The sequence below is a fragment of the Heloderma suspectum genome, chromosome Z (genome assembly GCF_057233095.1).
Source record: "Heloderma suspectum isolate Gila_16-S chromosome Z, 16-S_ref, whole genome shotgun sequence".
Classification (NCBI taxonomy): domain Eukaryota; kingdom Metazoa; phylum Chordata; class Lepidosauria; order Squamata; family Helodermatidae; genus Heloderma; species Heloderma suspectum.
In genome coordinates, this window is record NC_139476.1 from 18,969,387 (window position 1) to 18,983,830 (window position 14,444).

Here is a 14,444-nt window from a genome sequence, read left to right on the forward strand (position 1 = left end):
TATGAGAGAAAGCCGGGAAGAACACGCCAAACAAGCCTTTAATTGTAGAGAAGTACAGGAACCCATAATACTTCCGCAGCTAGAAGTCCCGCAGATTAAAGAAACTGTGACACTAACTGTGACACTAATTGTGACATCCACAACTGAATGGCCCCCTCTGGAAAAAAAAAAAGCTTCGAAGGAGGCTGCCCTTGCTGAGTGAGACCCTTGGTCCATGGAGCTCAGCATTGCCTTCAGCAGGAGTAGGTATATTTGGCCATTTGGGACACTGTCCTGGGCACCGTGACAAAAGGGGCACCCCGGAGATGAAAGCATTGGCCTGCGGCTACCCGCCATCTTAATTTCCTAGGAATATCTCCGATTCCTATTTGGGAGGAGGAAAAGAAGGTGGCAGGAACTAGAGGCCTTCATTTGGCTTGGAAAGGATCCCAGATGCCACGAAGAGAATTTGCTATTTAAAACATTAATAAAAAGTACGGGGGTTCTTGAACCTCAGCAGGGACCATACACAGAGGCTCATGGATGCCACATTTCCTGCCTAGCCCTGGTCTGCACTGCCAGGCCGTGGCTCTCCAGGGTTTCAGAGGAGAGACTTTCCCAACCCTAGCTGGGAATGCTGCTGGTGGACCCCGGGACTTTCTGTGTGCAACATGTCTGCTCCACAACTGAACTATGGCCATTCCATGCCCACCTGTCCTCCATGCTCAGCTCCTCTGTCCTCCCTCCTATATCAGGGAATGCTGGTCAAATCTGCCGATGACACAAAATTGGCCGGGATACCTTACCTAATACCTTGGAAGACAGAAACAAAATTCAAAGTGCTCGGGATAGACTGGAGCGCTGGGCAGGAAACAACAGAATGACATTTAATAGGAATCAATGCCAAGTTCTGCACCTCAGAAAAAGAAGAAGCATCATAGAATTCATAGAAGCATCACTTCCAAATCCCGGGAAGTACTAGTTCCCCTCTACTCAGGACTGGATAGGCCTCATCTGGAGTACTGTGTCCAGTTCTGGGCACCACACTTTAAGAAGGATGCAGACAAGCTGGAGAGGGTTCAGAGGAGGGCAGAGAAGATGGTCAGGGGACTGGAAACAAAGCCCTGTGAGGAGAGACTGGAAGAACTGGGCACATTTAGCCTTGAGAAGAGAAGACCGAGGGAAGATCTGATAGCGCTCTTCAGGGAGGTTGTCCCAGAGAGGAAGGCCAGGATCTCTTCTCCATCATCCCAGAGTGCAGGACACGGAAGAATGGGCTCAAGTGACAGGAAGCCAGATTCCAGCTGAACGTCAGGAAAAATGTCCTGACTGTTAGAGCAATACGACCATGGAACCATTTCCTCAGGAAGGTGGTGGGATCTCTCACACTGGAGTCCTTCAAGATGAGGCTGGACAGCCATCTGTCAGGGATGCTCTGACTTGGATGCCTGCACTGAGCAGGGAGTTGGACTTGATGGTCTTGTAGGCCCCTCCTAACCCTACTCTTCTATGATTCTATGATCAGCAGAGGTTGATATCAGAGTAAATTGGGGGGAGGGCAAATGGAGGCACATCGGAGTTATGTGTTTGAATGACTGCTGCGCCAAAAAATGATCCCACGTTTTTCTGACCCTTCTCATTCAATTTGATAGAAAAGAAACCGATGGCCTTGTAGGCCCCTTCCAACCCTACTATTCTATGATTCTATGATTTCCAAAAGCAATTCAAAGGAGAAGAAATTTTGGAGAATTACTCATGGGTCGGGTTTGGGGTTCTATGATTCTATGATTTCCAAAAGCAATTCAAAGGAGAAGAAATTTTGGAGAATTACTCATGGGTTGGGTTGGGGGTTCTTGTGCTTACCTTACTTATAGAATGGCCAAGGAGCGGACATGAGTGCCTTGTCCGCCATCGTACCATATGTGGCACCCTGTTGCCTCCTCGGCTTCCTGCACTTCAGTTAAAGCCACCATGAGGAAGACCTCAGGAGGCAATTCCTCCCATGGGGCTTTTTCAGCTCCGGAAGCGCAGGTGGCCTGGGAGGCTGCAGAGCATGGAAAGACGTGTAACAGAGAGAGAAAACACATACTATTCTATGATTCCAAGACTGGGGCCAGGAGCGATGGAGGTGGGCAAAGAGCAGAGGTTCCCTCAGAAGGGCCAGACCCAAACAAGGCATGGCAGGGCCAGAGGCATTCCGCATGAGGCTGGACAGCCACCTGTCAGGGATGCTCTGACTTGGATTCCTGCATTGAGCAGGGGGTTGGACTCGATGGCCTTGTAGGCCCCTTCCAACCCTACTATTCTATGATTCTAAATTCAGAGATTTTTCAGACCTCGCTACCAGAACCAGGAGAGATTGGAACCCTGTATAATCATGGATTGCAAGACCCCCTGTCAGAATTAATTCCCTTTATACAAAGGTGGAAGTCCCTACATGGAAAAGAGGTGTGAGTCCTTCTCTTTCACTTACCCTCTCTTATTATTCACAGATACAGAATCATATCTCAGGAGGAGATCGTGGGAACACTGAAGGAATGCAAGGGGACCCTGCAGCCAGCTCCAGCATCCCTCACTCTCTACCTGAAGCCCGGCTGGCTCCAAGCCTTGGGACGAGGGGTTTGTCCCGGGCAGGCAGGGAAACACCCAGGGAGCCCAAACCCCTCGGCCCCTCTTAGCGATTCTCCTTCGCTCCTGTCCAGACCTTGCCACGCCCAGCCCTGTCTCCCTTGAGGAAAGTCCTCGCCGCTCCTGAGTCTTTCTGGCTCCGATTAATGAGACCAGGTGTCCTCGCCATCTTCCGGACCTCGCGAGTTTTGCAAGCGTGTTCTGAGGAAATTGAAGGAGGGAGCCCGGGCCGCACTTTGTGAGAACTCAGGTCCTTGAAAGGAGCCCCCGCCCCGGCTTTGCCACTCAGCCCCCAGGGCCGCATCCGGAGCGTGGCACACGGGCCAAAGTCCTGGGCCTTGCAGCGCGGGGGTGTGTGTCACCCCCAGAGAGCAACGATGGAGGCAGCGGCCAGGAATCCCGCCGCCTGGGGCCAACCGGAGCTGATGGTGCTCACGGCTGCATCCATTTTCTTCCTACTTTCCAAAAGTGTTTGAGGTCTGGGGGCTGATGGCTGGGCATGCGCATGGTTACAGACGCCCACGGTATTGTTTTTCCTTTTCTACTACAACACAGTGCTCAGTCCCAAGTAAGTCATGGTACTGTCAGGGCAGAAGAACCAGGCTCTATTTTCATTCGTCTAGCCTCCCTGGTGCTATGATCATACTAACCTTGAATTGAGTAACTGCACATGCACAGAGTATTTTCCATTTTTCCAGAGTTGGCCAACATTATCCCTCCTTTATGTCGTTGCTCTACCGGATCAGGTACAAGGGGCTGTGAAGCCTTTAGTGGCAGTCAGGGAGGAGGGAAATGGGAGTTGTGTGCCCCGGACCTGGAGAGATGCCCATGGCCATGCAAAGAGGGACCCCAATAAGGCCATTTAAGTCCAGGGTCTGTATTATGTAGCTGAACTATTGCTAGCCCCCTGGCATGTGGGGAGAATGAGATTTAGCCTCGAGAAGCAAGCTGAAGCAAAGGAGGTTGAAAAATGGAAAAATGGCCGTTGATTTCATATCATAGAATCATAGAATAGTAGGGTTAGAAGGGGCCTACAAGGCCATCGGGTCCAACCCCCCGCTCAATGCAGGAATCCAAGTCAGAGCATCCCTGACAGATGACTGTCCAGCCTCGTCTTGAATGTCTCCAGCGTGGGAGAGCCTGCCACTACCCCAGGTCATGGGTTCCATTGTCGTCTTGCTCTGACAGGAAGTTTTTCCTGATGTTCAGCCGGAATCTGGCTTCCTGTCACTTGAGCCCATTATTCCATGTCCTGCACTCTGGGATGAGTGAGAAGAGATCCTGGCCTTCCTCTCTGGGACAACCTTTCAAGTGCTTGAAGAGCACCATCCTATCTCCCCTCAGTCTTCTCTTCTCAAGGCGAAACAGGCCCAGTTCTTTCAGTCTCTCCTCATAGGGCTTTGTTTCCAGTCCCCTGATCATCTTCATTGCCCTCCTCTGAACCCTCTCCAGCTTGTCTGCATCCTTCTTAAAGTGCGGTGCCCAGAACTGGACACAGTACTCCAGATGAGGCCTAACCAGTGCTGAGTAGAGGGGAATTAGTACTTCCTGGGATTTGGAAGCTATGCGTCTGTGAATGCACCCCAAAAGAGCATTTGCCTTTTTTGCAGCCACATCACATTGTTGGCTCATATTCAGCTTGTGATCGACAACAATGCCAAGATCATCCTAGCTTGTAGTGTTGTTGAGCCACATATCCCCCATCTTGTAACTGTGCATTTGGTTTCTTTTTCCTAGGTGCAGAACTTGGCATTTACCCCTATTGAATGTCATTCTGTTGTTTTCTGCCCAGCGCTGCAGTCTATCAAGATCACTTTGAATTTTGTTTCTGTCTTCCAAAGATATCTTCCAAAATGCTATCCCGCCCAATTTTGTGTCATCTGCAAACTTGATCAGCATTCCCTGCACCTGCTCCTCCAAGTCATTCATAACAATGTTGAAGAGCACTGGGCCCAGGACTGAGCCCTGCAGTACCCCACTCGTTCCCTCTTCCCAGTTTGAGAAGGTCCCATTGATAAGCACTCTTTGAGTCCAATTCTGTAGCCAACTGTGGATCTGCTGGCATTCGGCCTCCCTGAGATCTGTGGCGGAACTTTTGTACATCCCTACTTACAGATGGATTTCTTTATCATTTGCTCCAGAATTTTCCCGGGGATTGATGTCAGACTGACTGCTTTGTAGTTCCCAGGTTCCTCCTTTTTGCCCTTTTTGAAGATAGGGACAACATTAGCCCTCCTCCAGTCATCTGGCACTTCCCCCGTCCTCCATGATTTCTCAAAGAGAAAAAAATTGATTGAAGGGATTAGGATACCCAAACTGAAACAGAAAGATTTCAGGCTCTTCAACAACATGCTTTAAGTAAAGGAAATAAAATCTTCACTTTGCCTGTACCTAAGCCAACTAACCTATTCCAGGTGGGTTCTTTATCAGGGCAGGGATTGGACTGACTCTCTGGTCAGTTGGACTTCACTCAGAAGTGGAAGTGACTGCTTGGGAGGTGGTGGGTTCTCCTTGGCTAGAGGTCTTTCAGCAGGGGCTGATCAGCCACCTGTCAGGAATGTTGTAGCTGCATCCTGCATTTCAGAGCCTGCATTGAGAGAAAGGGGTGGACTAGATGATCTCAAAGACCCCTCCTGAGTCTAAAAATATATCAGCTTCAGACAGCCAGGAGGGCAAATATGTGGAACAAGGATGGGGCACAGAGATCTCTCACAGACAACTGGAGTTGTTTCCCTAGAAAAACATCCCAAGGCTGAAGAGACAAATGGTTGTTCATGGCATCCTCCTCCACATGTTTGCGTTTATGCCTGGAGGACATTTCTGAAAATGCTTGGATCAATCAGCCAGCTTCCCTCTACAGACCAGCTTGATAGGGAATCAGGAGTCATTCTTCGATTGCAACTGAATAAGCAGGGCATGCCCTAAGAGAGAGACGCTTAATACTTTTTTCTTGTTAGATGATCTTTGGTGTTCAGATTAGGATGTAGAACAATAATGTAACATTTAGGGAGAAAGATGCATCCAAGTAGACCAGCACCAGAGGCCAAGATGGAGAAGACCTCCACCGCCACCATGGACTTCCCCTTGGTGCTCAGGTAGGTTGGCACGAAGGAGACCCAAACACTGCAAAATACCAGCATGCTGAAGGTGATAAACTTGGCTTCATTAAAGCTGTCGGGCAGTTTCCTCGCTAGGAAAGCCACTGTGAAGCTGATGAGGGCCAAAAAGCCCATGTAAGCCAGAACAGTATAAAACATGGAGACGGAGCCTTCATTGCATTCCACTATGATCTCTCCAGCCAGGAAATGGAGGTCCAAGTTTCGGAATGGCGGAGAGGTCACTTGCCAGACAGCACAGATAACACCTTGGATGAGGGGACAGGCCAGGACAATGACATTTGTCAATTGTCTCCTCAAGAGCTTTCTTGCCATATTTCCTGGCTGGGTGGCCATGAAGGCCAGAACCACCATGATGGTTTTTGCTAAAATGGAAGAAACAGCAACAGAGAAGATGATGGCGAAACCAGCTTGTTGGAGAAGACAGGTGACCTTCATGGGTTGGCCGATGAACAGGAAGGAGCAGAGGAAGCAGAGCAGGAGGGAGAGGAGGAGGACGTAGGTGAGGTCCCGGTTGTTGGCTTGGACGATCGGGGTGTCGTGGTGCTTAATGAAAATTGCCAGCACTAGAGATGTACCCAGAGAGAGGAAAAGAACTAGAGAAGTTAAAACAAAGCCCAGTGTCTCTTGATAGGAGAGGAAGTGGATCTGCTTGGGGACGCACTGGTCTTGGTTCTTGTTTGGGTGTTGATCTTCTGGGCACGTGGTGCAGTGATCTGCATCTGGAATAGACAACCATTGAAGTATCTCAAACATGATACTGATTCTCTTTTTCTGGGGGCCAGTGAAGCTCTCAAAGAAGGACATGGAAATATCCCATCTCTTGCTAATTGTACACCTTTGATTCTTTCTTGTTTAAGTCCCTCCAATCATAAGACCCAAGTCAGAAAATGTACAAAATGCCTTCCCCCCATATGATGGCCCCCTGTGCCAGACTGATGTCCAATATTCTGCAAGGAAAAAAAATAGTAACTGGAAATGGAAACCAGGGAACTGTAAGAACTGGATGGCAATCTATCACCTGCAGTGTCCTCCGGGAAGATATGTGGGTGGAGTGGCTGCAGAACAAGATAGAGAAATTACTATAGATAAAAGGGAAATCTGGTTGACATTGGGGGAACATGCTTCACTTGTTACCGGGATGACCAGCCACCTGCCCTGATCAGCATTCTGCTTGAACAGCTTCAGGTGTAATGCAGCAGCAGCAGCAGCAGAAGAAGAAGAAGGTGGTCAATATGGCATTCACAAATTATGCATAAGAAGGTTGTCCAGTGTGAATACAGGGGAAAACCCAGCAGATTCTTTACTTCAAGTATTAGGAATTTACTGGGAGTCATTACTGTATTATTTAAATAAATGTTTTGTTCAGGAAAATGTGAATACTTTGTAAACTAGTAAACCATAGTGGTATGCAATCCAAAATGGAATTGACAGAAAAATATATCCCTAGGAGAAATGGCAGACTCTTCTCCTTGTCTATGAGCTTCCGTTTGTCCCTGCTCCACTTCTACTACCCTACGCTCTGCATATTTTTATGGTTTTCAGTGTCTGATGTAGCTGTTGAGTTAGAAATTGTGCCTTCCGGACAACAATCACATCTGTAGCAGCAAACCGGCTTCCCCTCTGGAACTTTTCTCCGGTGCCCTGGAGAGCACCTCTCCGCACACCTGGCAAAGGGTGGCTTCTAAAAGGGAAAAGGCAACCAGCTGAGGAGATCCAGTGACAGAAATCACACTAAAAAGGCTCACTCAACAGAGTTTCCCACTACATGATGGATAGTTTCCCTAATTCACTAATCCTGATGACCTCTATCAATTTTGTGGGAAGTTGCCTTCCTATAACGTCAGGGAGCCCACCTCACCCACTCCCCCCTCCATGAAGAGAGGGGCATAGAACTCCTTACCTCTCTCTGCACAGAGAAAACCGCCTGGTCCTGCATCCCCGTCCAAGCTGGACACCTCCTTCCTGCCACACCCATGTCCCAATTGGGCCATGAGGCTGATCTAAAGTTTATTCTGTGGCAGAATCAGGAATTAGGCAGCCACTTGCTATGGAGCACGACCCTTGGTCTACCTAGCCCAGTATTGTTTGCACTGACTGGCAGCAGTACTTCAGAGTTTTAGGCTGGGGCCTTTTCCAGCCCAACCTGGAGATGCCAGGAACTGAACTGGGGTATTTCAATGCAAAGAGGAATGTTTGCTGCTGATCAATGACCCCTCCTTGGATTCAATATGCCTTCAGTCTCATCTTGAAAGACAACTTCGGTTCTCAAGGGACAGAAGAGAGGCGTTCTTTCATTTTCCCATGACCCCAGAACATTCCCTTCAAACCAACCTCTGTAGCCCAGGTGATGGAATCGGAGTGAATGGTGAGGTCTCGGCCTGGGGGAACTCCAGGGTCGACCCCTCCAACTGTCACAGGAGAAAAGGACTTATTTGGGAAGAAGACCCAGTTCGGGATGTCATATCTCTTCCTATTTTCAGTGAGAGAGACTTCAGCACTGTTGTTAAACCGGACATTTCTCAAAGAGGCAAGAATCTGAAATGAAAGAGGCAGGGTAAATGTGAGTGAGTTCTGGAGCTTTTCTACACGAGGCTGTTAATCCACCATATCTACCTTCAGTTTAATTGCTGAATTGAGATCCAAGCTCAACATGAGCAGTTTTCCTTTTCTACTGTTCTGCTACATCACCTCTAGGTGGCACTGCAGTATAGCAGAAGAGTGCAAAGAAGTGGAAATAGTGTTGTGTTTTGCTTCCTTTAAGTAATATCACATTTACCCCGCTCTGAAAAGAACTCACTGAAAGTGCTGTTTAAAACCAGAAGCCACACTGGAGGGTAATGACGACATTGTTAAATATGTTGCAAATAACCATGAGTAGGGAATGAAGAGAGTGCAATAAATGCCTCACGTAGACCCCCCCCCCCATGTTTTCTAGCATAGTGTGACTGCCATCAAGTTAGGAGACAGACCCCCCACCCCGGCCCATGCTCTGTTGTTTAGCTTAATGCTTCAGATGCGTCTTCTTTGCGTGCTGTCTGCTAGAATGTGTTTGTCCAGTGGTTTGGCCTTTTTGGCTGGTGTGTACATGCTACAACCCACCCTCACGTCTTTGAGTCGTAGCTGCACGGTGTCTGTTCACAGGAGCGAAGAGATCAACGTAGGGATGTACGAAAGTCCCTTACCTTTTACAAAAGTTGATTCGCGGTGGGGGGGAGGCGGTCCGCCCCTCCCCCCGAAATTCTGGCCGGGGGGGGAGGCATCCCGTCCCTCCCCCCTGAAATTCTGGCTGGGGGGGGAGGCGCCCCGTCCCTCCCGCCGCGAATCTTGTCCTGCCGGGACTGCAAATGGCGGCGGCCGTAGCTGCCGCCGTTTGCGTCCCTGCAGTCAGCCGTGATAGGCTACGTAAACATTTACATCTACGCTATTTGAGTTCCCCTTTTTTTCGCCGTAGTCAAAATGTTTACGTAGACTAGATGTGCCAAAATAAGGAACGCAAATGGCGGCGCCCATTTGCGTACGCGCAGGTTTGGTTTTTTTTTAACTCAGCCGTGATAGGCTACGTAAACATTTACGTAGCCTATCACGGTATTTTTTTAAAAATCTAGAAAGGCTGCTGCATAAACTAGAACATCATGTTTGAGGCGGAGACTTGCCTGATTCCTCCCTAATCAATATCCAGAGTTGTAGACACATGGTGTGTTTTTTTAGGAACTACTGTAGAAATCCACTACTCCTTACACACTTCTTAATGCTCTTTAAGGTAGAAGACGGCCATGAAAGAATAACAAAATGAAAGGTTTAAGGAAAATTGTGTATATAAAAATATATAACAAACATGTAACACATTTTAATAGAAAAACTAATTTTTCATACAAAGTTTAAAACAGTACATCAGCAGCCCAACAGTTCATCATACATACATAGCTGCAATACTGATTTCCAACAAGGGCTATACAAATATATAACGCCTGTATCCCAAACACTTTTCAACCAAGCTGGTCCTCATCAGGGGGAATATATAGATATGTATGTGTGTGTGTGTGTGTGTGTGTGTATATATATATATATATATATATATACACAGACACACACACACACACACACACACGCAAACAATAATTGCAGTCCTTATTGCAACAATCTCTTCACGGTGTTCAATTTTTTACACGGAACCTGTAAAGCAAAAGGCACCAATCCAGAGATACCTGGGATAATATTGCTTAGTCAAATAACCATAAAAAGGTAAAGGTAAAGGTGTCCCCAACCAGTCGTGTCCGACTCTAGGGTACGGTGCTCATCCCCTTTTCTAAGCCGAAGAGCCAGCGCTGTCCGAAGACGCTTCCGTGGTCATGTGGCCGGCATGACTGAACACCGAGGTGCACGGAACGCTGTTACCATAAAATATACACTAATAAAAAAATAAATTGACCAGTCCATATTAACTATATGGATTCTGTAATCTGCATCATGTGGTTGGTATCTGAATGAGAAACAGAGGGCGGGAAGAGGAACATTCCCTCTCTTCCATCCTGAAACTTGTAGATAAATGAAACAGCCTTGCATTAATTTACCGGAATCTCCCAGGTGTATCCAACATCTAACCATGCCACAAAAAACCAAAACAAAAAACCAAAACCCTCATATGACCCAGAGAGCCCCCCACTAGTGAAAAAGACCAGAACATTCTAACCAAGGATGATGAGTTACCTCCATTTATAGCAGCCGTTAAACATCCCACCAAAAATAGACAAGTCCCATTCATTTCTGGTGGTATGGTGAATGGCTACCATAGACAGAAGGAACTCATCATCCTTGGTAAGAAAGCTGTATGCCTTTTTAAAACCTTTTATTTTGTTGATTGTGATTGGTTGAGGAGAGAACCGTTTTACTGGTATTTATTTATTTATTTATTAAATTTATTAATCGCCCATCTGGCCGGTCACCCAGCCACTCTGGGTGATGTACAACAATAGAACAATTTAAAACAATAAAGTTCTACATTAAGGACATCATATTTCTAAAAACACCCTAACCCACCCCAAATGCCTGCCTGGCATCCTTAGAATGGACTAGGGGCTTTTCTACACGAAGTTTTTAACATTCCATTTTACCAAGGCTTCTGCTTCTAGATTCCTTGTGGTTGTTGTTGTTCAGTCATTCAGCCGTGTCCGACTCTTCGTGACCCCATGGACCATAGCACGCCAGGCCTTCCTGTCCTGCGCTCTCTCCCGGAGCGTGCTCAAGTTCATATTCATTGCATCCGTGATGCTATCTAGCCATCTCATCCTCTGCCGTCCCCTTCTCCTTTTGCCTTCAGTCTTTCCCAGCATCAAGGTCTTTTCCAGGGAGTTTTCTCTTCGCATTAGGTGGCCAAAATATTGGAGCTTCAGCTTCATTATCTGTCCTTCCAATGAGCACTCAGGGTTGATTTCCTTTAGGATGGACTGATTTGACCTCCTTGCAGTCCAGGGCACTCGTAAGAGTCTTCTCCAGCACCACAGTTCGAAAGCATCAATTCTTCGGAGCTCAGCCTTCCTTATAGTCCAGCTCTCACAGCCATATGTTGCTAATGGGAAAACCATAGCTTTGATTAGATGGACCTTTGTCGGCAAGGTGATGTCTCTGCTTCTTACTATGCTCTCTAGGTTTGCCATAGCTTTCCTCCCAAGGAGCAAACGTCTTTTAATTTCATGGCTACAGTCACCGTCTGCGGTGATCTTGGAGCCCAAGAAAGTAAAATCTGTCACTGCTTCCATTTCTTCCCCTTCTATATGCCAGGAAGTGATGGGGCCAGATGCCATGATCTGAGTTTTTTTAATGTTGAGTTTCAAACCAGCTTTTGCACTCTCCTCTTTCACCCTCAACAAGAGGCTCTTGAGATCCTCTTCGCTTTCTGCCATTAGGGTGGTATCGTCTGCATATCGGAGGTTGTTGATAATTCTCCCGGCAATCTTAATTCCGACCTCTGAATCATCCAACCCGGCATTTCTCATGATGTACTCTGCATATAAGTTAAATAAGCAGGGTGACAATATGCAGCCTTGTCGTACTCCTTTCCCAATTTTGAACCAATCGGTTGTTCCATGTCTGGTTCTTACTGTTGCTTCTTGACCCTGGTACAGGTTTCTCAGGAGACAGGTAAGATGGTCTGGTACTCCCATCACTTTCAGAATTTGCCACAGTTTGTTGTGATCCACACAATCAAAGGCTTTAGCGTAGTCAATGAAGCAGAAATAGACGTTTTTCTGGAATTCTCTTGCTTTCTCCATGATGCAGCGAATGTTGGCGATTTGATCTCTAGTTCCTCTGCCTCTTCTAAACCCAGCTTGTACTTCCGGTAGTTCTCGGTTCGCATACTGCTGAAGCCTAGCTTGTAGGATTTTGAGCATCACCTTGCTGGCATGTGAAATGAGCACAATTGTGCGGTAGTTTGAACACTCTTTGGCGTTGCCCTTCTTTGGAATTGGAATGTAAACTGACCGTTTCCAGTCTTGTGGCCACTGTTGAGTGTTCCAGATTTGTTGGCATATTGAATGCAGCACTTTAACAGCATCATCTTTTAGGATTTTAAATAGCTCGGCTGGAATACTGTCATCTCCGCTAGCTTTGTTGTTACTAATGCTTCCTAAGGCCCACTTGACTTCACTCTCTAGGATGTCCGGCTCAAGTTCAGTGACCGCACTATCATGGCTATCAGGGACATTCAGATCATTCCTGTATAGTTCTTCTGTGTATTCTTGCCACCTCTTCTTAATCTCATCTGCTTCTGTTAGGTCCCTGCCTTCTATGTCCTTTATCATGCCCGTCTTTGCACAAAACGTTCCCTTGAGATCTCCAATTTTCTTGAAGAGATCTCTAGACTTTCCCATTCTGTTGTTTTCCTCGATTTCTTTGCATTGTTCATTGAAGAAGGCCTTCTTGTCTCTCCTTGCTATTCTCTGGAACTCTGCATTCAGTTGGGTATATCTTCCCCTTTCTCCCTTGCTTTTCGCTTCCCTTCTTTCGTGAGCTACTTGTAAAGCCTCATCAGACAGCCACTTGGCTTTCTTGCATTTCTTTTTCTTTGGGATGGATTTCGTTGCTGCCTCCTGAACAATGTTACGGACCTCTGTCCATAGTTCCTCAGGCACTCTGTCTATCAGGTCTAATCCCTGAAATCTATTCCTCACCTCCACTGTGTATTCATCAGGGATATGATTGAGGTCATACCTGAACGGTTTAGTGGTTTTCCCTATGTTCTTCAATTTAAGCCGAAATTTTGCAAGAAGCAGCTCATGATCTGAGCCACAGTCAGCTCCAGGTCTTGTTTTTACTGACTGTATGGAGCTTCTCCATCTTTGGCTGCAAAGGACATAATCAATCTGATTTCGATATTGACCATCTGGTGATGTCCATGTGTAGAGTCGCCTCTTGTGCTGTTGGAAAAGAGTGTTTGCTATGATCAGCATGTTCTCTTGGCAAAACTCTATTAGCTTTTGTCCTGCTTCATTTTGTACACCAAGGCCATGTCTGCCTGTTATCCCGGTGATTTCTTGACTTCCTACTTTAGCATTCCAATCCCCTATGATGAAGAGGACATCTTTTTTTGGAGTTAGTTCTAGAAGGTGTTGTAGGTCTTCATAGAACTGATCAACCTCAGCTTCTTCGGCCTCAGTGGTTGGGGCATAGACTTGAATTACTGTGATGTTGAATGGTTTGCCTTGTGGGATTAAGATCAACTCCTTTACACATGTTTTCCTCGGGGTTTTTTCTTCCGCCTTTCTATGGGGTTTTTACTTCGCAGTTTACAAGGCTTTTTACTTCGCAGTTTACTGGGTCTTCTGTTTCCACATTCTAAATGAGATGAAGACCAGCTCTTTACACAGTCAAATTGTCCGCAGTCTTGGGGCAGACAGTGGCAGTGAATCAGTGGGTCTCCTGGGAGATTCAAGTCTCTCTGTGTGTCTGTGCGCGCACAAGGCAGTGCAGGATGTGTGTGGCTTCGTTGCTGTCAACTGTTTACATGGGGGGGGGAGTTCGCCTTCTTCTTCTCCTCCTCCTCCTCCTTCCTCCTCCTCCTCTCCCGGCCAGCTCCATGCTCGCTTTGAGCCTCTCCTAGCCTGGCCAAGAAAACTCTCCTCCCACCCCAGGTCAACAGGCAGACACATGGCAGGGTGGGGGATGTGGTTTTCCTGCTCTGCCCAATCGCTTCTTCTTCCCAGGCTGTGGTTGTAGTGGAACTTCCCATTTACACAGCGCCATTAAAGCGGATTTAAATTTAAATAGTGGATTATCTCAGGGTTGGTTTTTTTGCGGGATAAAGATCAAAAACAGCTGGATGTGCCCTGGAGGTTGACGGCATCATGTAAATGACCCACAAACTTCCATGAGTGACCAATCACTGTACTTGCCTCATGTAAAGACAGCCTATGTGTTCCATTATACATGCATTAGGTGGTGCTGCGGTATAGCAGAATTGCACAAATACACAATTGCACAGATGCCACCATTCACAGAAATACCAGACTTCACTTGTTAGGAAAAGAAAATGCTGTAACAGTTGCAAAGACTAAGACATGCCCTGGAAGATGACAACACCATGCAAATCAACTGCAAACTGGGATGAGTGTGGAATCATGAGCGCACAACAAATGCCTCATGTGGAAAGGTAATACCCCTTCTCCCAGGCTCAGGCTCTGCTTCCAGGATCAGACCATTGAGAAATCACTAAGGCACCTT

The 14,444-nt window shown here is 47.1% G+C and overlaps 2 protein-coding genes across 2 annotated transcripts in view; one reads left to right on the forward strand and one right to left on the reverse strand.

Moving 5' to 3' along the window:
* Window positions 1–5,543: 5,543 nt before the first annotated feature.
* On the reverse strand, window positions 5,544–10,459 carry LOC146333841 (vomeronasal type-2 receptor 26-like). Its single transcript, XM_084825736.1, has 4 exons — window positions 10,434–10,459; window positions 8,058–8,223; window positions 7,284–7,407; window positions 5,544–6,448 (listed from the first exon to the last, which is right to left on the reverse strand). The coding sequence occupies exons 1-4, from the start codon at window positions 10,457–10,459 to the stop codon at window positions 5,544–5,546; spliced, it is 1,221 nt and encodes a 406-aa protein (XP_084681862.1).
* A 39-nt stretch (window positions 10,460–10,498) lies between these two features.
* The window catches only part of LOC146333842 (vomeronasal type-2 receptor 26-like), a 36,721-nt gene continuing 32,775 nt past the window's right edge, over window positions 10,499–14,444 (forward strand). Inside the window, exons 1-2 of the mRNA XM_084825737.1 lie at window positions 10,499–10,541; window positions 13,510–13,634. Coding sequence (XP_084681863.1) covers window positions 10,499–10,541; window positions 13,510–13,634 — 168 coding nt within the window. The remainder of the gene's footprint in view (window positions 10,542–13,509; window positions 13,635–14,444) is intronic.

Excerpts from the sequence above, each read along its gene's own strand:
- LOC146333841 (XM_084825736.1), bottom strand. The coding sequence starts at position 10,459 with ATGTTTAACGGCTGCTATAAATGGAG. Across the intron at positions 8,224-10,433 it reads AACGGCTGCTATAAATGGAG|TGCTGAAGTCTCTCTCACTG; the intron begins GTAACTCATCAT and ends GTTTAACAACAG. Across the intron at positions 7,408-8,057 it reads CCATCACCTGGGCTACAGAG|AAGCCACCCTTTGCCAGGTG; the intron begins GTTGGTTTGAAG and ends TTTCCCTTTTAG.